Raw genomic sequence first — 17,847 nt, 5'->3', positions numbered from 1 at the left:
CTTGACTAGTTTTTCTTATATTGTGACTCGAGCCCGAATCGTTTACGTGTATATTCATTTGAGCTGCAATGTTGCGAGACAGTTATCAACTTTAATGGTGGGAAGAATTTAGTTGGAAGCTACTCCTTTTTCGGGAACTGTCATTTAAAAGTAATCAAAACAAAATTTGCTCAGGAAAACTTATGAGTTCACACTTTTACAGCTTCTCTCAACTCTGAAAAAGACAGAAATTTCCCGTTTTCTTCCCCAATAACGAACAAAAAATCAATACCCCTCTCAAACACTACAATGATAATAAGCAGCTTTAACTCAGCAGGCCAATAACCTGCACAAATTTTCATCTCTCTCCCTAACATGATTTGATTCTACCTCCAGCACAAAAATACAACTACCAAAAACCCTCAAAAACTATTGAATTTGAAGAAGCTCAAAAATCATAGAACGAGGGCGACTTTCTCATGGGATATCATCGGAGATGGATTCGCGATCAAGGGCTCGTAATGATCTGCTCCACCACCACACCAACCTGCACGAGTAAGATGATGTTTATTATTACCAGTTCAAATCGATGTAAGGAAAATTCGAGAGTGTTTATTACTATACATACCTGTCCCTTTCATGAATAAAAAGACTGGGAATTCAATGACTTCGCTTCTTGGTTTGTGAGGAAGGAAGAACACACAATTCTCTTCCTCAACCATCCCATCTGATCCGTGCGCTTGCACCTGTGATACCAAATTTCACACCTTTACTTTCATGTGATTTGGGAACCAAAAGAATACTTGCTAGCTAATATAACTAAGTAGCTTTACTCACCACATAGATTTCTCGTTTAAACTCTGTGGCAAGACATTCAATAGCTATGTCATCCCCAAAAGCAGCAGCATGTCCTAGTCGGTTCTCATCTACAGATAACAAACCATCTTCGGTATACTGCAAGGTGATGATATCATGCTCATCTTCTGATGAACCTGAAATCGACATGTACTTAGCCCAACTAAGTCCATCATTCACCGGAATACACCTCTCTCTGTAGATCGACTCTGCAGCGGTTTCTCTACAATGGAGAAAACCAAACAAAGGTAATTAAAAACAATCCAAACCCAAGACAAATGCCTATTTCTTAAAGTCATAACAACAAAAATGCTACATTTGCTTCCTATCTTGCATATTCATAAACTTAAATCACGATACTTTCAACCTATTTGATCTTTTCGGAATCCAATCATAAAAACGTATGCTTTAAGCATTAAGATCCATTACCAACAGAAACCAGATCTGAATCGGAAGTGAAAAACCCAAGAAGTACCTCTGCATTCCAATCTGCATAAGCTCTTCAATGGCGGAATCAAGAATCTCACGCTCGTCTTTTTTGGCGAGCAACTTCTCTTCCTGAACGATATGAATCCCCCACCCAGTCTTCAGATCCGGCGAGTACATATGCCTAATCGCTTCCGTGATAACCTCCTTCTCTCCCTCGCTCGCGGATCCGAAGTCCTCCAGGAACCTCCGCACCGTACGCCGCCGTAAATCTCGCGCGTCGATCCCACGCGCCTCCATGGCCTTCTGTGACGCGGTGAAGAGGCAGTTCCCGTCGGAGGAGACCTCTCCGCCGTGAGAGAGACGGAAAACGACAGGCGGCACGGAGGATTCCTCTTTTCCGGGATGCTTCCAAAGCACACCCCTCGCGTGCAGCCGCTGAAGGTGCCGTCTTTGCTGCTCCTCCAGACCGAAAACCTCATCCCAAGCGGTGGTTGTTGTGGCGGCGGCCATCGTCTTCTCGACGGCCTCCACCGCCGCAGCCGCCGCGGATTGGTCAACAAGATCCACGTCATCGAGAGATACGGCGGCTGTTGGCGGTTCCCTCCACGGAACGGTGGGTGATGGAGATTGAAATGTCGCCGTCGAATCACACAGAAGCTTTCCCATTTTTTTTTAAAGATTATTATTAATCGCAGAGAAGACACACACAACCACAAATCTTTTTCCTCCTTGCAGATTTCGCCTTTCTTTTTCTTTCTTTCTTCTTCTAAACGAAACTGCGAGGAGAGAGAAAGAGGAGAGACAGAGAAGGAGAGAGAGAGAGAGAGAAAAATACTGTTTTGGTTAAACGGCTAGATATGGGATGTGAGAGAACACGACTGTTGGAGTTAACGGTCAGATCTGGGTAGGATATAACGCGGGAGAGGAAAGAAATACATGTGGCGTAATCTTAGTGGGTCTCATGAATTCCTCTGACTAACGAATGGCTGAGGTTTGACTGTGCCAAGGTGGACCACGCCACTCAAAAACATATCAACCTTTCTTTTCTTATTTAATTTTTTAGTATCATTATTTTACAATTTTTTTCTTTTATCGTCTCTCGTTACCTTATTTGTTAATTTGTCCCACTAGCTGTCGTTATTAGCTGGCGCATCCTCTAACGTGCACATGGTGTCTCCTTTTTGGTAGATTACCAATTATAGTTAGACACATCAGCTTTTTGCAACCGATTTGACCAATGAGAGAGCTTTCTCACACGTATGACTTGTGTCAGGGATGGTGCTATATCAAACGAGTTGCTGCTCCACATGTGCGGACTTGTCTTGGACGGCGTAAACAACGTCGTGAATCGCGCGTTAAAACTAACGGACTTTTTACTTATAACGGCTAGTGAAAGATAAATCTTTTCTCCTTCCATTTCTTTAAGAGTTCAGTTATGTGCAATAAAACCTTATATAAGTAGTAAAGAAACTTGATTTAATGTTGTAAATATCGATTAGGGCCATAAAACAAAAACGTTTTTCTTCGGTTTCGAGCTTTTCTTACTACCTAGGTTTATTGATTAGGCCAGGGCATCTTCGCGTCTTCCTTAGTGATTCTGTATTTTAACATGTCACTGTTTTATATATCACATGCATACCAAAACAATTATTTTATATCAACAGTTATGACATCAACTAAATAAAATACATTTATGTGTGCATGTAATATCTCCTCCGAGAGCTCTTGACCAGCTTTTTAGCGGGTGCCAACCAGCGAGCATATCGCAGTAATTCTACTAATGCATCAAGCCACCAACAGTATTTTTAAATTTATTGATCAGTTCTTCCAGAACAAGTTTCTTACGATCACCATCTTTGTAAACTTTGCATGCTTAAAATTCCATGAGTCATGGACCATGACTTCTTATTGTTTTATGCTCATTTAGTAATTTTTGCCTTTCGTTGTTTAAAGTTTAAAGTGGTATATTGGGTTTGTATCTTTATGTTAACAACTAACGCACGCATACTACTACTCATATTGACTTCGGATGGTATATATACAAATCACTATATTACAAATCTCGTAAATATTTGGTTTAGCTTCAGCATATTATGATGTTCAAAAAGTTGGTTAAACGTTATAATTTAAGGTTTGGATACCGTCTAAAACGTTGAGGCGCCGATTAGTTTAAGGTTTTATATAGTTCTGTTTCTTAAAATATTACATTTTTGGAAATTTTAATATAAACGGGTTAACTAATTTTAGTTTGCTTAATCGGCGATTTAAATGCCGCCTAAACTAAAGCACCGTTGACTTTCTGCTAGTCTTAGGTCTTGGCTTCTTAAACGACCCTCGTAGACTGTCCAGACACTAAGTTTTAGAACTTGACGTACTATATTAAAAATCGCTGATTTAGTGATAACAGAAGATATATTGGATGCTATTTCAGTTCGATAGGCTTGAATGATATAAGATCAGTGTTCACTGTCCACAAATCAGAATATGTATGGGTTTGTGTATGAAAGCCCATATATGTACATGGGCCTTAATGCCCGGATTGCCAGGTAGATATAGCAAAACGCAAATCCCTCTCGAATCATAAAAGTCAGTAAAAGTGTATCTGAATGATATATAAAGAGCATCTTTGAGAAGACAAGCTAATGATTAGTAGTAGCTATGAATAATTTAGAATCTTGGTAAGGTAAAGGCGTAAAGCAAAAGTATTTGACAGATTTGTTAGTATAAAACGAAGAACTTGTAGCTAACCCCTAACCATATCAATTTATTAACATCTATGTTCAATGTTCCGTATCATAATATGCCAATGCAAACTCTGTCACTGACCGATAACAAGACAAAACAGACGATATGTAATCAATTTATTAATTCGAATTTATCGACTACCCAACTTTTTCAAGTATTTAACACGTTTTTCTCCGGAAATATCTTTAACGTTTATGTTTTTTTTTTTTTAAAGGTTTAGTGTTAAAGTATAAAAATAGCAAACTTACGTACACATGAACAATTAGAACAGTCGTATAACCAAAAAAAGAAACAGTAATGTAGCAAAGTTTCTTCTTTTTCAACTGTAAATTAGTAGTGTATACAGACTAGTCGAGTACAGAGAATACGACGAAACACGAAAAAAAGTATCGAAAGAATAAAAAGCAAAAACTTGCATGGTTTTTGAAAAAAGATAGGTGAGGTGGGCCGTATAATTGGAGTCCATTTTTACTTAAAATAAATAATCAAACGCCTCCTTATCTGGAAAAAATAAAAATAAAATAAACCTCTCTCCCACTGACATTGGTAAAGAGGCAGAGGAAAAAAAAAAAAAGACTGTTCATCCTCGTCTTCCCCAAGAAAAAAAAAAATCAGCCATGAAAATGAAGAAGAAAGGAAAAGTTTACCCATCTCCTCCTCCTCCTTCATCATCGTCTTCTTCTTCTTTCTCGTCTCACCATCTCAACGAAAACGACTCTCTCTCTTTCCTCAGGCTTCTCCCTGCGGCGATTTTGGTTCTAGTTTCGGCTCTCTCTGGGGAAGACCGTGAAGTTCTAGCTTACTTAATCACAAGAGGAACCACCATTTCCGCTAGAGGAGGAAGCTCTTCTTCTTCTTCTTCTTCTGCTTCTGTTGAATCGAAGAAGAAGACGACGAAGAAGAACAAATCCAGCAAAAATCACAAACCTCCTGTTTTCGATTGCGAGTGTTTCGATTGTTACACGAACTACTGGTTCCGATGGGATTCCTCGCCGAACCGTGAGCTAATCCACGAAATCATCGAGGCTTTCGAGAATCATCATCTCACTATCGGCGGCGAAAACTCAACTTCCAGGAACAAATCCAAGAGAGCTAAGAAGAAAGAGAAATCCAGTCGTCTGGTCGGTGATAAGGAGGATAAACCCGTCGTCGAGGTCGAGCCAGAGACTGAATCCATAGTTTCCGAGAGCTACGTGTCGTCTCCAGATAACTCGTCGGGAAGATTGATTGAAGCTGAGGTGGTGGAACGAGAGCCGCGGGAAGTGGAGGAGGTTGTCGAAGAAGAAGAAGAAGAAGAATCGACGGTGGTTTTTCCGGCGGCGGATGCGACTGAGCACAAGGGATTAGCGAGGAAGGTACTACCGGACGTGTTGGGTCTTTTCAATTCCAATTTTTGGAGACTTTGGAATCCGAACGCGTAAAAGCATCGACCAAAAGTTATGCTTCTTTTTTCTCTGTTTTCAGAATGAAAAAAAAAATAATCCAATCCCAATTTCCATGCTTTATTTTTTTCTTCTTTGTTCTAAAAATATATCACTGTTTGGTTACGTTTAAAATTCTTGGTTGAAAAAAAAATGCAGGCATTAGTTCTCTTGTTATCCACTATTCATGAAGTTCTTTAAAATGTTCAAACCATAGCTCAAGTCTTGTGTGATTGTGGTTGAAAAGTTTGCACAATGTAGCCAATTATTTTTAGCAATGTCAAGGTATTTGGTTTCTGTTGGCTTTGGTTTGGTGGTGAGAACTCTAGTCTCTCTAGGCACAGTACAGCGATTTTGAGGGGATTTTTTATTGAAAGAAGTTTTTTGCTTAAGAACAAAGTTTGTGGATTAGGTAGACTGTTTCAAAGGGTGGGCCAACAAATATCTTTCCTTTTGATTAAGGCATCCTCATAGTGAGAGTGTGTCTCATTCTTGTATCTATTATATTGATAGATATAGTAGCTATTTAGCAGTTTGTGTATGTTGTTATATTAATGTTTTACCATATCCCTATAAATAAGTTGGTTTGGGTTTCTCAATTTAGTGTAGTGATCCAACTCAGGAACAAAGATTCGATTTTTTCTGTCAACCAGAATCTTTTCTCAATCTAGTGAGGTACCATAAATTCTTGTGAGTTTTCTGTAATGTTACTATTTATAGAATTGCAACCAATGTGCGGATTTGTAAGTAAAGTTATCAAAATCCACGTAATTAAAAAAAAAACTTGGTTGCTCTTATTTAGCAATGCATAACGCGATATTTTATAAAGTAGATGTTTACATGTTCAACATTCTGAATCGGCTTCAGTTGAGTCAATGTAGCTCCCAAACCATACCGTTTTACCAATCAAAATCTGTTTTACAACATCTCCCTCCGTTCTCCATAAAACTCATCTCTTTTATTATTGTCACCCAAAAAACAGAATTAAACCTGTACATATGCTCTACTCGTCTAGGCCTAAACTTTCTTCTTCTGCTTGCCCATCAACATTTGTTGGCCCAAATGACGGCCATAAAGCTTACATTTATTCCACCGACCCACGAATCCCATTTATTTAGTATGTACTGTAAGTGCTTTTGCGAACCCTTAAAGCCTCGAATTATTATTTTAGAAAACTCCCTAATACAAAATCTGATGGCTTCTCGTTCCTTTGTTTTCTAATCTGGCGGTTTTTTTTTGTTCCCCTAAAACCTGACGGGCTTGAATACTACTTAATAGATAGCAAAAAAACTCATCCTCCACGAGAGGGCTTACCGCTTAAGGGTTAACAAAGAAAAAACATGTAAAAGAACGAAACACGTGCGTTTTCCTCGAAATTTTTTAATACAGTAAAATCTCTATAAATTAATACTCTATAAATTAATAATCACTATAAAATAATAAATTTTGCTAGTTTCAAGTCGGGCCAATGTAAAAATTCATCAAATTCAATAAGATAATAAGATAATAATTTTTTTTTGAAACTTCTATGTAAATATATGGTCCCAACAAAAACATAAATTAATAATTGTATAAATTTATGCAAATATATGTAATATAATATACTAAAATATGACTAATAGTATTTGTTTTTAGAAATTTCATTGGTGTTTATCTTTTTACTTATTGCATATCTATCTTTTGTTGTTGTTTTTCGATATACATTCAAATTTGTGAAGATTTTTTGATGTGATAATTGATTTTCTTACACATAAATGTTTACAAATGTATTGTAATATTGTCTTCAGTTTCATTTTTTGATAATAGCCATGGTTTGTTATAAATTTTGAACTTGTAAACATGTATATTTTTAATAGATAAATTAATATGTTATTAAAAACTATTTTATTATAATAAATATGTTTACTAATCATAATTTTTAATAAGATATTAGCTTAAATTCTTAAATATAACATTATTCAAAAGAACTTTTTAGAAGATTATAGGCAAAAAACAGATTATCTCTATAAATTAATATCACGATAAATTAATAAAATTTCATGGTTCCAACATTATTAATTTATAGAGATTTTACTGTACACTTATCTCATACAGTCATATTTATAAGGGCATATTCAAACATCATCTACCCTCTTAATAATTGTCCCTCTTTTTCCTTTTTCCTTTACACTTTGAATGGTCAAGGAAACATGGACTAGCAACAGTAAATGGTGAGCTACTTTTTATTTTTCCTATTTGAAGCGAATTAATAATTGGTAAAAATGGTCTCAAAATTCAACCTCGGAAAATAATTATCAACCACGTCTGCGCTTAGTAAAATAATATCTCGCTCCTCTTCTACAACTCTACAAGGATTAAAAGTTTGACCGAAATTCTCAATGTACATATGAATATTTACTACTGACTTCAAAAAACAAACCATGGATTATTGAGTTTTCAACTTTTTGCCAAGGAAACAAAAACGTAACAACACACGTCACAAGTTAAATCCATATATATCAACGCAATTGGTATTTTATTAAAAAAAAATTTCGATAGTTATTCGTCATCATGCAATTAGTATTAACATAATTAATCTCCATTTAAATCAAATCCTTTATTTATCATTTGCAGCATGGAAGGAATAATCGCTTCAAATTACTTCTCCTTTTGCCACGTATGGTTAGTCAATAAAAGTCGGTGGTCCACAATTTAGCTCGTGTATATATTCAAATCGAAGGAGCGGTTTATCAATTTTAATTATTTAGCAAGGATAAATTTATATATATGGATTCAAACATAATAGACTTTTCATTGGTCAAGTTAACAAAGATATTACATATTTATTACATATACTACTGATAAATATGTAACACGAGGTTCGAAAAAAACAAAGAAAAACGTAAACCCATATGACGTTCGACAAAAAGAAAAATGCGAACTCATATGACGTCACTAAAGAAAAAATCGACGACTCTCGTTTGTTCTTTCACAAATCTATTAAGGATTCCCCAATACATAAGTAAAAATTTCATGTTCGTACGTGCATGCATCGTTGTTAATTTACTTAAAAAATATCATGAACAGCTAAATATTAATTGAATCTAACGTCAGACTAGCACAATTGCTTTTTAACGCACAATTTTATAGCACTCTCAATACTATACGTTCTTGACTTTATATATATATATATATATATATTGTTTTTGACAACATATATATATATATATCACTATCCTTATATATTAATTTCTCTGTATTCTGAATAATAAGTACTCGTGGCAATTTACCAAATAAATCGAAAGTTTGTTTTTGAGAAACAAATCGAAAGTTTGTTCGTCTGATATTTTGAGCTATTTGCCTTAGATATATAAGTATATCTTTAAAGAGATGTGGATTAGTGGGTTCATATAATGTCATTAATCAATGTGCATTAAAAAAAAATTAAAATGTAAATGCTTAACTCTTACGTGTCGTCTACGACACTGCCCCTTCTAGTTCTGCTTTTACGATTAGCAGCGGGCCGCCTCATCGTCTTTGACTTCGCAGTCTGCCATAATGTCTATATAATATACACTAAACTATAATATATTTTTTCACACATAATATCTAACAACCTATAATAATACCATAAAAACAAACGAACAAAGAACAAAAAAAAAATCTTCTTTAGGTCGATCGGTCTGTGTTGTTATAACTAAGATTCCACAGTTAGTTAGGAATATGGAGGGATTTGATAATGGATCGTTATATGCTCCGTTTTTGTCGCTGAAATCGCATCAAAACCTCGCTAAATCGGAGTTATTACACCAAGGCGAAGAAGAGGCCTCAAAAGCTAGAGAAGGTTCTTCGAGAAGCGTGGAGTTGAAAAAGAAAGGGAAGAAACAAAAGTTTGCGTTTCAGACAAGGAGCCAAGTGGATATTCTTGATGATGGTTACCGATGGAGAAAATATGGCCAAAAAGCTGTCAAGAACAACAAGTTCCCTAGGTTCCTATTACTTTCTCCCTTCTTTAATATACCAATGTTTTTATTCCCCGTTTTTCTACTGATCATACAAGTTAAGAGTTAACACATACGCTTTAGCCGATCTCAAATCAACCTTAATTTAATTTAATTTTACTAAAAAGTTCCAGGCCACCCATAATTTATTTCCCTTCTCAGTAACGAGACTCGATCTCGTATCATCAAAATTCATGTGTATGTCGAGTCTAGATTGATAGATCTTCAACTAGTTTGCATATACTATATGGTTTGGCTAATTTATGTTTTTTATCTACGTACTATTGCAAGATCGCGTTGATCCACCTTCTTTTTTTCTATGTAATAATCACAGATTAAACAGAAAGTCTTTCGGTGAAAAATCTTAGTGAATGTGCATTTGGGAACAAATTTGACTATTAAATATTAATACTCTTCGAAAGGACTCAATGAATCATCCACGACGGTTTGAATGATCTTGAGTAGTCTGCATAGTGATTTGAATAAATTTAATTATAAAAGATGGTTAATTTATATGGAAATAATGTGCAGGAGTTACTATAGGTGCACATATGGAGGATGCAACGTGAAGAAGCAAGTGCAAAGGCTAACAGCGGACCAAGAAGTCGTTGTCACAACCTACGAAGGAGTTCATTCGCATCCCATCGAAAAATCCACCGAAAATTTTGAGCATATTCTCACCCAAATGCAAATCTACTCTTCTTTTTAATTATTCTCTCAAATCTTTTATACCTTTGAAGCGTTATTTCTGAAGGCTCATGTTGTAAATTATTTTAGATAAATATATAATGTTACATCTTACGCGTGTCGAAAAAAAACAACTATGGTCAAGTGGAGTTTGTATCCAATAATAATTGTAACAAAATTTTCATTCAGTTTCTTAGGAATAATGCTCATCTACCGAGAGTTGTAACTTGTAAGTAACAAAATTTAGGGGCTACATTATTTCGTAGTCTCTAATTACCAACCAAAAGTTATCAGTAATCTACATAAAATGTGAAAAATCAGAGAATTCGTTGGATCAGTGACAAGAAAATATTTTAATAGACAACAATATTTAAAATTGAATCAGTAACAAAATACACAATTTTTATTTATTCTGCACTTGGTTCAATGGGGGAAAGAATTTGGCGTGCATTGATCTGCATTTAAAACAAGTGACAAGGTGATAGGCTGACAAGACTTTGTTCTGCAGTGAATTAAATAACCGTCGCATCAGTTCTTTGAGTATTCCGTTCTCCTTAAATCTTTTTTTGTTGTTAAAATTTTTTGGTTTAATTACAAACAAAAAATATAAAATCTGCTCAGACCCTGAAGCAGGTAGAGCCACTAGAAATCTAATGCATCGGTCTGGATTAAGATTCAAAATTGGACAGAAAGCTTCTCAACTCAATATCCAGTTGCTAAGACAGACAAGATAAGCAGCTGAAAAACAACAGTAGCTTGTTCTAAACTGTTTCATGGATTTATTATTACCATGGCTCCAAAACGTAGTCCTCTTGACTTACAAAACATTAAAAACCCCCAAATCCAAGATACTGGAACCTATAAAGTTTGGATCTTTAGATTGGAGCGGATTCTGCTTCCATATACTTACAAATTCTCTCCATCACCTCTCGCCCTTTCACGCTATTCTGCATGAATTTCTCAGCGCATTTCTGCTCAACTTTCTCAGCCATTGATGCCAGAGCTGACAAGGGTTTGATCCGAATGCTCGTCTCCTGGCTACAAACCGTCCAGGCCGACGGATTTTCTGGATGCGGATCATATCTTATCCTCTCCTCCACTTCAATGAACTTTTGGAGACTAATGTTCTTGGTTGTAAGCTGGATTAAAACCGTTCGTCCAAAGCCAAACAAAAAAGAGAGAATGAAAACGATTTAGTTAGATGTCTTTGTTTGATGTTTTACGAGCTCAAAGTCCTCTATAGTTGTTGTTTATGCCATCTTACTACAAACAAATGCTTCATGCCAATCAAGTTTCAGTCAAACAGATTACAACACACTAAAACCAGTTCCTTACCTTACAAAATTAGGCATTTTTTTCTATATAGAATTGATAACTTAACCAAATGTTTCACTAGCACTCATGCATTGTAAGTTAATCTAAACACTCACTCATCTATGGTTATTTATGCTTGTAACAACTAATAAATGCTTCTTCCCAATCAAGCTTCCTCGTTTTCAAAATACAAATTTTGCGAAAGAAGCATAGAGAAGCCGATAATACCTGCATCGAGCGTGATTTGCCATCCACAACTGTTGATTCAACACAGTGACAGATGTCCTGGCCTATGATCCTGTGAAGGAACCATGGCCCCGGAGCATGGATGGTGAGAGCACGTGTGGTGTGGAGTTTTCCGGTCTCAGTGTCAAGTTTCCGGTTCAAGGTGTCGACTTCAAGGATGTGAGAAAGAATGCGTTTGTTTTCAGGGTCTGCAAACTTCCTCCATGAGGCAGCACTCACCCGCTCCCATGGGTGCTTGTAGACATGTTCTTGTTTATATGCTTTTACCATCAAGAATCTAAAACCAACAACACATAGACCGGAGATTGAATAAGAAGAACAAATTGACAAAAGGTTAATCAAAACCAAGCAAAACCCAAATGATGAATCTTTTGTACACAGCATACAAGTTTTAAATCCCACCTATAAAGTTAGAACGAAATGGCAAGAAACTGAAGAGTGGAATCCAGAATCTAAATACGTGGAAGTAGTGTAAAGGAGAGATTTTATTAAAACAAAGTTAAAAGGATTTCGAAGCCAAGGATTGCACATAAGGGCAAGATAACAAAGAGCTGACATTGATGCATCAGGATCCAACCAAATAATTTGTTGCACAAAAGGTTTGATTTTAGCTATGAGGGAAACTAATTTTTAACAAACAATGAGGAACACGAGGATTTAAACATTGATTTCGTAGAAGAATGATCGAATCAGATAAAATCTAATTCCGAATTCAGCTGTATTATTCAACGAAACGCACATCGGCGTCACAGATGAAGAACGAAACGTACTTACAGTTGACTCGATGCTAATCGATTAGACGGAAAATTGTGCAAATGGAAAGAGAACATACCTTAGAGAGAGGTATGCAGTTGAAGATCTTGTGTGAGCGTAGAAGAAAATAACCCAAAAATGGAGAACGTGACGAGAGGAAGCAAATCAATGGCGGTGTGGAGACAACCTGCGGCTTATGTTTACGACAATGAAAATGGTTTTCTCTGGCAGGCGGCACAAAGTTTGGGCCTTTAAAAGGCCCAGTGTCCAATGTTGGGTTTTGACTTTTGATAACGTTTATGTTTTTTTTTTCTTTTTCTAATACCCATTTATTGATAACGTTTATGTTTATTGCATGGATGTTCAATTCGGTTCAGTTTCGTTTTTTATTTTATTTTAGTTTGCAAGTTTTCTAGCGTATGGTTACATGTAATAAAATATCAACTTAGGATGAATTTCTATTTCTTGTTTCTAGATATAATAAAATCAATTGGATGATAAACTGTACATTTTGATTCGGTTTGGTTGCAGTTTAAGCATTTCGGATCGGTTTAGTTTGTCGGCCATTTACATTAAGACTATGAAAGTACACCACCATATATTCAATAGTCAAAATTCTCAATCAGATTAACACAGACGCTAAAAGATTAATTACTATTTAAAGGTTTTGAAGGTTTAAGAGATTCGGGTGATTACAAGATTTCCTCTTGTTAGACTTTGATATTACACTCATTGAGTTGGAACTTTACTCTTTAGTAAGCATTTTCAGGTAGTCTGATTTTCTGAGCCATTTATAAAGAATAAATACATAACAAAAACTAACTTTGGGGGCCTCATGATATTATTGAGTTGAGAGCACATAGAGTAACAAAACATAGACCGATTATCAAAAAAAAAAGAATCCAGTTAAATGTTTTATACAGTGGTTGGGCTAGCTTGGACAGGCCGTGTAAGAATATCAGTGATGTAACTCCGAATTTCAGGTATAATTTTCTTGATAAAAATGGGAAACCTGCGTTAGATAATAAATAAAACCTGATTGAGTAAGCAAGATAAGTTATATTTTTTACCAAAAAAAAAAAGATAAGTTATATTTCCAAAATTTTATGAAGAAATAATGATTTTTTGGCCTACCATATTTCAGAGCCGAGCTTAGTGTAATGTTCAAGAACGAAGAGCGTGCAAGCTCGTCTTAAGGCTGAAGCGTTGAATGTGTCTGCTAAGTCGTACATGAATGGTATGTTATCCACACAGATGTCCTGCAGCGACATTAGTAAAGTCTATTTAGTTATACACAGAGACAAGTCACTCTGTCGAGAGAAAAAAAAACAAGATCTCGGCTTTGAGTTTTTTACCTGTGCGATTGTGTACTCACAAAGGCGTTTGAGGCCTTCGAGAAGATATTGATCAGCTGCTACAAGCAGATCTTGAGCCAAATGTTTGGTGATGTTAACTCTTCCTGTGTATATGAATCTGCACATTGTGTTTCATGTTTAAGACTCTTACCTTATATCATGGTGTAATATTTGAATGTTGATATGTTTGAATTTATAAGACTTTACCTCATCATAAGCTCAAACACTTCCCATCTGATATTTGGGATCTCCACATTTTGGGCGTTGCGTTCCTAAAACCAATTCTCAGGTTAGTTGGTTGATATTATGATCAGACAGAGTTACCAAAGTCGTATTTCAGAAGCTTACCTTGTATAGGCCATCAAACATCGCACGAAATATATCAGAGGAAGCTACCAAGCAAATCTTGTGAGCATAGAATTGTTTACCTAATGCCATGGAAATACTCAGTCAAAAAGTGTTATAATCACAGAAGTAGATTTAATTAAAACATAAATTGGATTAAATGTTATACCATCGATTAGGAAGGTGACATCGGACAAAGTAGGGTTGTTCACGAATTCCTCACCCAAAAAAACCTTCAGTAGTACAATCAATTAACATGTCAAGACCTTAAATCAGAAACAATTTTATACTTGAAATGAGAAATGAAGATTTTTTACCCGTTGGGTTGGTGAAGAAGGAGCTGAATCCTCTGGTGCAGAAGATGTAGCTTTTTTAGCTAATTCGAATAAAGCGCTTGAACTATATCTCTGCTGCTTCATGCTTGAGAAGTAAAGAAGCTCCAACAAAAACTCTACTCCTGCATTAGTAATACGTCATTTGATCAGGAACAGTAAACCAACAAAAATAAGCTTTTGTATGAAATTCTGAAATGAGAATATTACCATTGTTATCAACGAAAATTGTTTTTCCATCTTTAGGGTCACAAAGATGTGCAAGAGCCAGAGCAATTCGCATTTGTATAGTCTTCTCAGTGGTTCTCATTAGATATAATAATTGGTTTAGTACCTGAAAGAAGGGTTTGACATCAGGGGACGAAAACCAAGGCCATACTAAACTAAGAATCAGAGGGTCTAACAAAGATAGGTACTCACATGTCCATGAATCTTGTTCTCTATCCTCTTCAATGTCCTTACCACACAATCCCTAGTCGGCTGCAAAAACAAGAACGGCAATTTAGAATTCGGGAATCCATAACTAGTTTTACAAACATAAGCAGTGAAATGCATACTTGAACCGTGAAGTTGTCATCTTGCAGCCTTTGAATACCTCCAGCCTTAATGAAATCTGCTACGTTTTCCTACAAACGGAACAACTAATTAAGTACTCATGGTTTCTAAAGTGAGCAAGAGGTATAGGCATAGCCTGTAATATAAAACTATTCATTTGAATATTGTTTACCTCGTTATCTGCAAGGCCATACAAAGCAAAGGCAGCATTGTGTTGCACAGATCCAGTTTTCACATCAAGAAGATTCAATAGAGCGGTGATGCCTCCTCTTTGTCCAATGCCAGCTTGATTGTGTGTGTCCTGCAACATTCAAAACGTTGAGGATATACCGACGTATTAAGAAATGCTCTAAGCATTTTTTTTCCTTCTTATCACATTAGATTCCAGAGGCAACAAAAACATTCACATGCTAATTCAAAAACATAAGTACCTGAGCCAAACGACCGAGAGCAAAAGCTGACATTTCCATAACCTGCTCATCTGATGATTGAAGCATCTTAATTAATGGTGTAATGCCACCTCTCTGGGCAATGTGCACCTGCATGATCATGTTGCCAGTTATGTTTAAAATGTACTCTAGTTCGCATCCATCCTTTTATATCGTCAAAAGAAGCTAAGTTTGAGTGAGCATATATAGTACAGGCAGCATGTCAAGAAAGAGACAAGCTCATACCTTGCAATCGGAATCAGGCGCAGCAAATTGACCTATTAATAAAGCTGCTTCTCTTTGTGTCTCCAAACAAGTGGAGCTGTAGCAGATATCATAGCGGACAGTTACAAAACATGTTTCGAATATTCAAAAGTAAACATCTATTTCAGCAGAAGCAAGAAAGCAGAAAGAAGAAAAATAACCACACCTAAGTAGACCAATTACTGGTTGCAATGCACCAGCACGGATAACCTCTTTCTTGATGTCGGGAGATGAGTGCACAAGGTTCCCAATTGCTCCAATCTGAGAATGTCCATATTTTATTAGAAGGAACTAAACAAAGCAAACCATGTGCAACAATCTAAAGCAAAATAAGAACCAACCGCTTCGCCATGCACAGAAGAATCTTCTGATTGAAGCATCAATACAAGCGTTGGCAAAGCATTCAGCTCCACAATCTACACGGTTACTTTTTATGTAAGAAACATTGCCTCTCATAATCTCAAACAAAACAAAGCATCATCATAAGCAAAACATACTTGCTTCTTGTTCTCATCATTTCTAAATGAAACAGTTCGCAAGGCCCCTGCAGCAGCCCTCTGTACTTTAACATCCGGAAAATCCAAAAGCTCAACGAGTGGTGGAATGCCACCTTCAACCCTGAAAGTAAATTTTTAAAAGTTGTCAAGTGAAAATAGCATAGCCATGATCAAAACCATAAGGATTATTAGATAATTCACGTACCTTATGTTTGTTTTAATCCTTGGATTGTCATGAGCAATATTAGTGACTATATCAGCTGCTCTCCTAATAATAGCATTAGCATCCGTGCAACCACAACAAATCCCTCGTCTCTTCAACAACTTCACGGCGGGGACTATGGCTCCAGCATCCACAATGAGCTGCTGGTAATCAGGCTATACGGCAGAGAAAGTAAACTTCAGTGAAAAATTGTTGCAATAAACATAATTTCGGTGAATTGAAATTCGAAACTCGTCATCCACAAATTCGTAAAAAACAGTTGAAGATTGTGTTTACCTGATTAGCAGCAATAAGTCCAAGGGAAAGAGCACACTCTTTCTCTAGCTTATGATCGCAAGATTTGGGAACATTTCCGCCGATTGCCAAAGACCACGGGGATTCCAAATATCTAACCAAAGCAGGGATAGCTCCATTGTCCACGATCATCTCCACATTTTCGTCTATACAAATAGATACGAAATTAAAATTAGGCCAAAATCCACTTCTAGATCTCGCCTACTATGAGCTAGAACAAATCAATTGCTAAGTAGAATCCAAAATCTGCATTGATTCAAACAGCTGTAACACGAGATTGAGAAATTCAACGAGCCGAGTTCAATATAACCGCCGAATAGAGGAGAAATTAAGGATTACGGTACCAATTTTAGCGAGGGAGGAGATAGCAGCAGCAGCTTCTCTGACGGCTTCGCGATTAGATTCTTCATCTGAGAAGCTGGAGTTTAGAACCTCGACGTGGCGGCGGATGGCGACGACGAGATCTATGTGTTCATCTTCGACCTCGGTAAACTGTCTGAGGATTGGCATCACATCTGTGTCTCCGCAGAGCTTTCGTTTCAAGTTTCTTCCGGTGAATCGTGTTGTTTGCTTGCGCTTCGAATGGCTCTCCATCGGCGGATGGTTTGAGATTCCTAGCGGAGAACGACTCGGTGGATGATCTAGCGGCGAACTAGAGCGGTGGACTCTGATCGATTTTGAGATTTTCATTGAAAATGGAGATCCTATTTCTTCTTTATAATACCAAAAGCTTGCAGGCGGTCTTTTGTGAAAAAATGTTTTTGAGTTTGGAGCCAAAAATGTTTCCCTCGGGAGGGAAGTGTTTTTTATTTTTCCGGAATTTGGCGTTTTTCTTTATTCAAAAACGAAAACGAAACGTAATGGGCCGTAGTTGGGCTTATTATTTGAAGGCTGATATGACCCCGTGTGCAATTAGCCCACACTATATATAAGACATATCTCTGATATCATATGAGTTTGCAAATAGAGACGGCACGAAAAATCTAATAATGATGTAACTTGGGATCTTTCGAAATAAAAATGCTTTCTGTAACCTCTTAAGTTTATGTCTGCAATAATGCTATAGAGTGGACTTATCCTTGGTTCAACGAACATCATGAGTTTGGCCTTTGACCCAAACCCAGATTTCCTAGGTGAAGTGCTGT

The 17,847-nt window shown here is 36.6% G+C and overlaps 5 protein-coding genes across 5 annotated transcripts; 2 read left to right on the top strand and 3 right to left on the bottom strand.

The window, feature by feature from the left end:
- Window positions 1-143: 143 nt before the first annotated feature.
- On the bottom strand, window positions 144-2,104 carry LOC18016753. The gene is made up of 4 exons (XM_006399733.2): window positions 1,310-2,104; window positions 817-1,057; window positions 608-725; window positions 144-526 (listed from the first exon to the last, which is right to left on the bottom strand). Exons 1-4 carry the CDS (start codon window positions 1,927-1,929, stop codon window positions 435-437), a joined length of 1,071 nt encoding a protein of 356 aa, XP_006399796.1. The 5' UTR covers window positions 1,930-2,104; the 3' UTR covers window positions 144-434.
- A 2,328-nt stretch (window positions 2,105-4,432) lies between these two features.
- LOC18016752 lies at window positions 4,433-5,599 on the top strand. The gene has a single exon (XM_006399732.2). It carries the CDS (start codon window positions 4,626-4,628, stop codon window positions 5,427-5,429), a length of 804 nt encoding a protein of 267 aa, XP_006399795.1. The 5' UTR covers window positions 4,433-4,625; the 3' UTR covers window positions 5,430-5,599.
- A 3,407-nt stretch (window positions 5,600-9,006) lies between these two features.
- On the top strand, window positions 9,007-10,304 carry LOC18016751 (probable WRKY transcription factor 75). Its single transcript, XM_006399731.2, has 2 exons — window positions 9,007-9,397; window positions 9,941-10,304. Exons 1-2 carry the CDS (start codon window positions 9,132-9,134, stop codon window positions 10,116-10,118), a joined length of 444 nt encoding a protein of 147 aa, XP_006399794.1. The 5' UTR covers window positions 9,007-9,131; the 3' UTR covers window positions 10,119-10,304.
- Window positions 10,305-10,777: 473 nt separating this feature from the next.
- LOC18016750 (protein slowmo homolog) lies at window positions 10,778-12,635 on the bottom strand. Its single transcript, XM_006399730.2, has 3 exons — window positions 12,489-12,635; window positions 11,639-11,933; window positions 10,778-11,235 (listed from the first exon to the last, which is right to left on the bottom strand). The coding sequence occupies exons 2-3, from the start codon at window positions 11,924-11,926 to the stop codon at window positions 10,972-10,974; spliced, it is 552 nt and encodes a 183-aa protein (XP_006399793.1). The 5' UTR covers window positions 11,927-11,933; window positions 12,489-12,635; the 3' UTR covers window positions 10,778-10,971.
- Window positions 12,636-13,241: 606 nt separating this feature from the next.
- LOC18016749 (ARMADILLO BTB ARABIDOPSIS PROTEIN 1) lies at window positions 13,242-17,392 on the bottom strand. The gene is made up of 19 exons (XM_006399729.2): window positions 17,047-17,392; window positions 16,685-16,848; window positions 16,391-16,563; window positions 16,186-16,306; window positions 16,030-16,104; window positions 15,855-15,949; window positions 15,671-15,746; window positions 15,428-15,535; window positions 15,169-15,297; window positions 14,999-15,067; window positions 14,862-14,921; window positions 14,652-14,775; window positions 14,427-14,566; window positions 14,279-14,342; window positions 14,113-14,192; window positions 13,972-14,036; window positions 13,765-13,882; window positions 13,544-13,668; window positions 13,242-13,421 (listed from the first exon to the last, which is right to left on the bottom strand). The coding sequence occupies exons 1-19, from the start codon at window positions 17,390-17,392 to the stop codon at window positions 13,325-13,327; spliced, it is 2,229 nt and encodes a 742-aa protein (XP_006399792.1). The 3' UTR covers window positions 13,242-13,324.
- Between the last annotated feature and the right edge of the window lie 455 nt (window positions 17,393-17,847).

Source organism: Eutrema salsugineum, unplaced genomic scaffold (genome assembly GCF_000478725.1).
Source record: "Eutrema salsugineum unplaced genomic scaffold, Eutsalg1_0 scaffold_2, whole genome shotgun sequence".
Taxonomy (NCBI): domain Eukaryota; kingdom Viridiplantae; phylum Streptophyta; class Magnoliopsida; order Brassicales; family Brassicaceae; genus Eutrema; species Eutrema salsugineum.
This window is presented reverse-complemented; position numbering and strand designations above follow the sequence as displayed.

Coding starts and splice junctions, on each gene's coding strand:
- LOC18016753 (XM_006399733.2), bottom strand. CDS start 1,929: ATGGGAAAGCTTCTGTGTGATTCGACGGCGACATTTCAATCTCCATCA. Junction 1,058..1,309: donor ATGCAGATTGGAATGCAGAG/GTACTTCTTGGG, acceptor TCTCCATTGTAG/AGAAACCGCTGCAGAGTCGA. Junction 527..607: donor TTTATTCATGAAAGGGACAG/GTATGTATAGTA, acceptor TTACTCGTGCAG/GTTGGTGTGGTGGTGGAGCA.
- LOC18016752 (XM_006399732.2), top strand. CDS start 4,626: ATGAAAATGAAGAAGAAAGGAAAAGTTTACCCATCTCCTCCTCCTCCT.
- LOC18016751 (XM_006399731.2), top strand. CDS start 9,132: ATGGAGGGATTTGATAATGGATCGTTATATGCTCCGTTTTTGTCGCTG. Junction 9,398..9,940: donor AAGAACAACAAGTTCCCTAG/GTTCCTATTACT, acceptor AATAATGTGCAG/GAGTTACTATAGGTGCACAT.
- LOC18016750 (XM_006399730.2), bottom strand. CDS start 11,926: ATGGTAAAAGCATATAAACAAGAACATGTCTACAAGCACCCATGGGAG. Junction 11,236..11,638: donor GCAAATCACGCTCGATGCAG/GTATTATCGGCT, acceptor GTTTTAATCCAG/CTTACAACCAAGAACATTAG.
- LOC18016749 (XM_006399729.2), bottom strand. CDS start 17,392: ATGAAAATCTCAAAATCGATCAGAGTCCACCGCTCTAGTTCGCCGCTA. Junction 16,105..16,185: donor ATGATGAGAACAAGAAGCAA/GTATGTTTTGCT, acceptor GTAACCGTGTAG/ATTGTGGAGCTGAATGCTTT. Junction 15,298..15,427: donor CTCTCGGTCGTTTGGCTCAG/GTACTTATGTTT, acceptor TGAATGTTGCAG/GACACACACAATCAAGCTGG.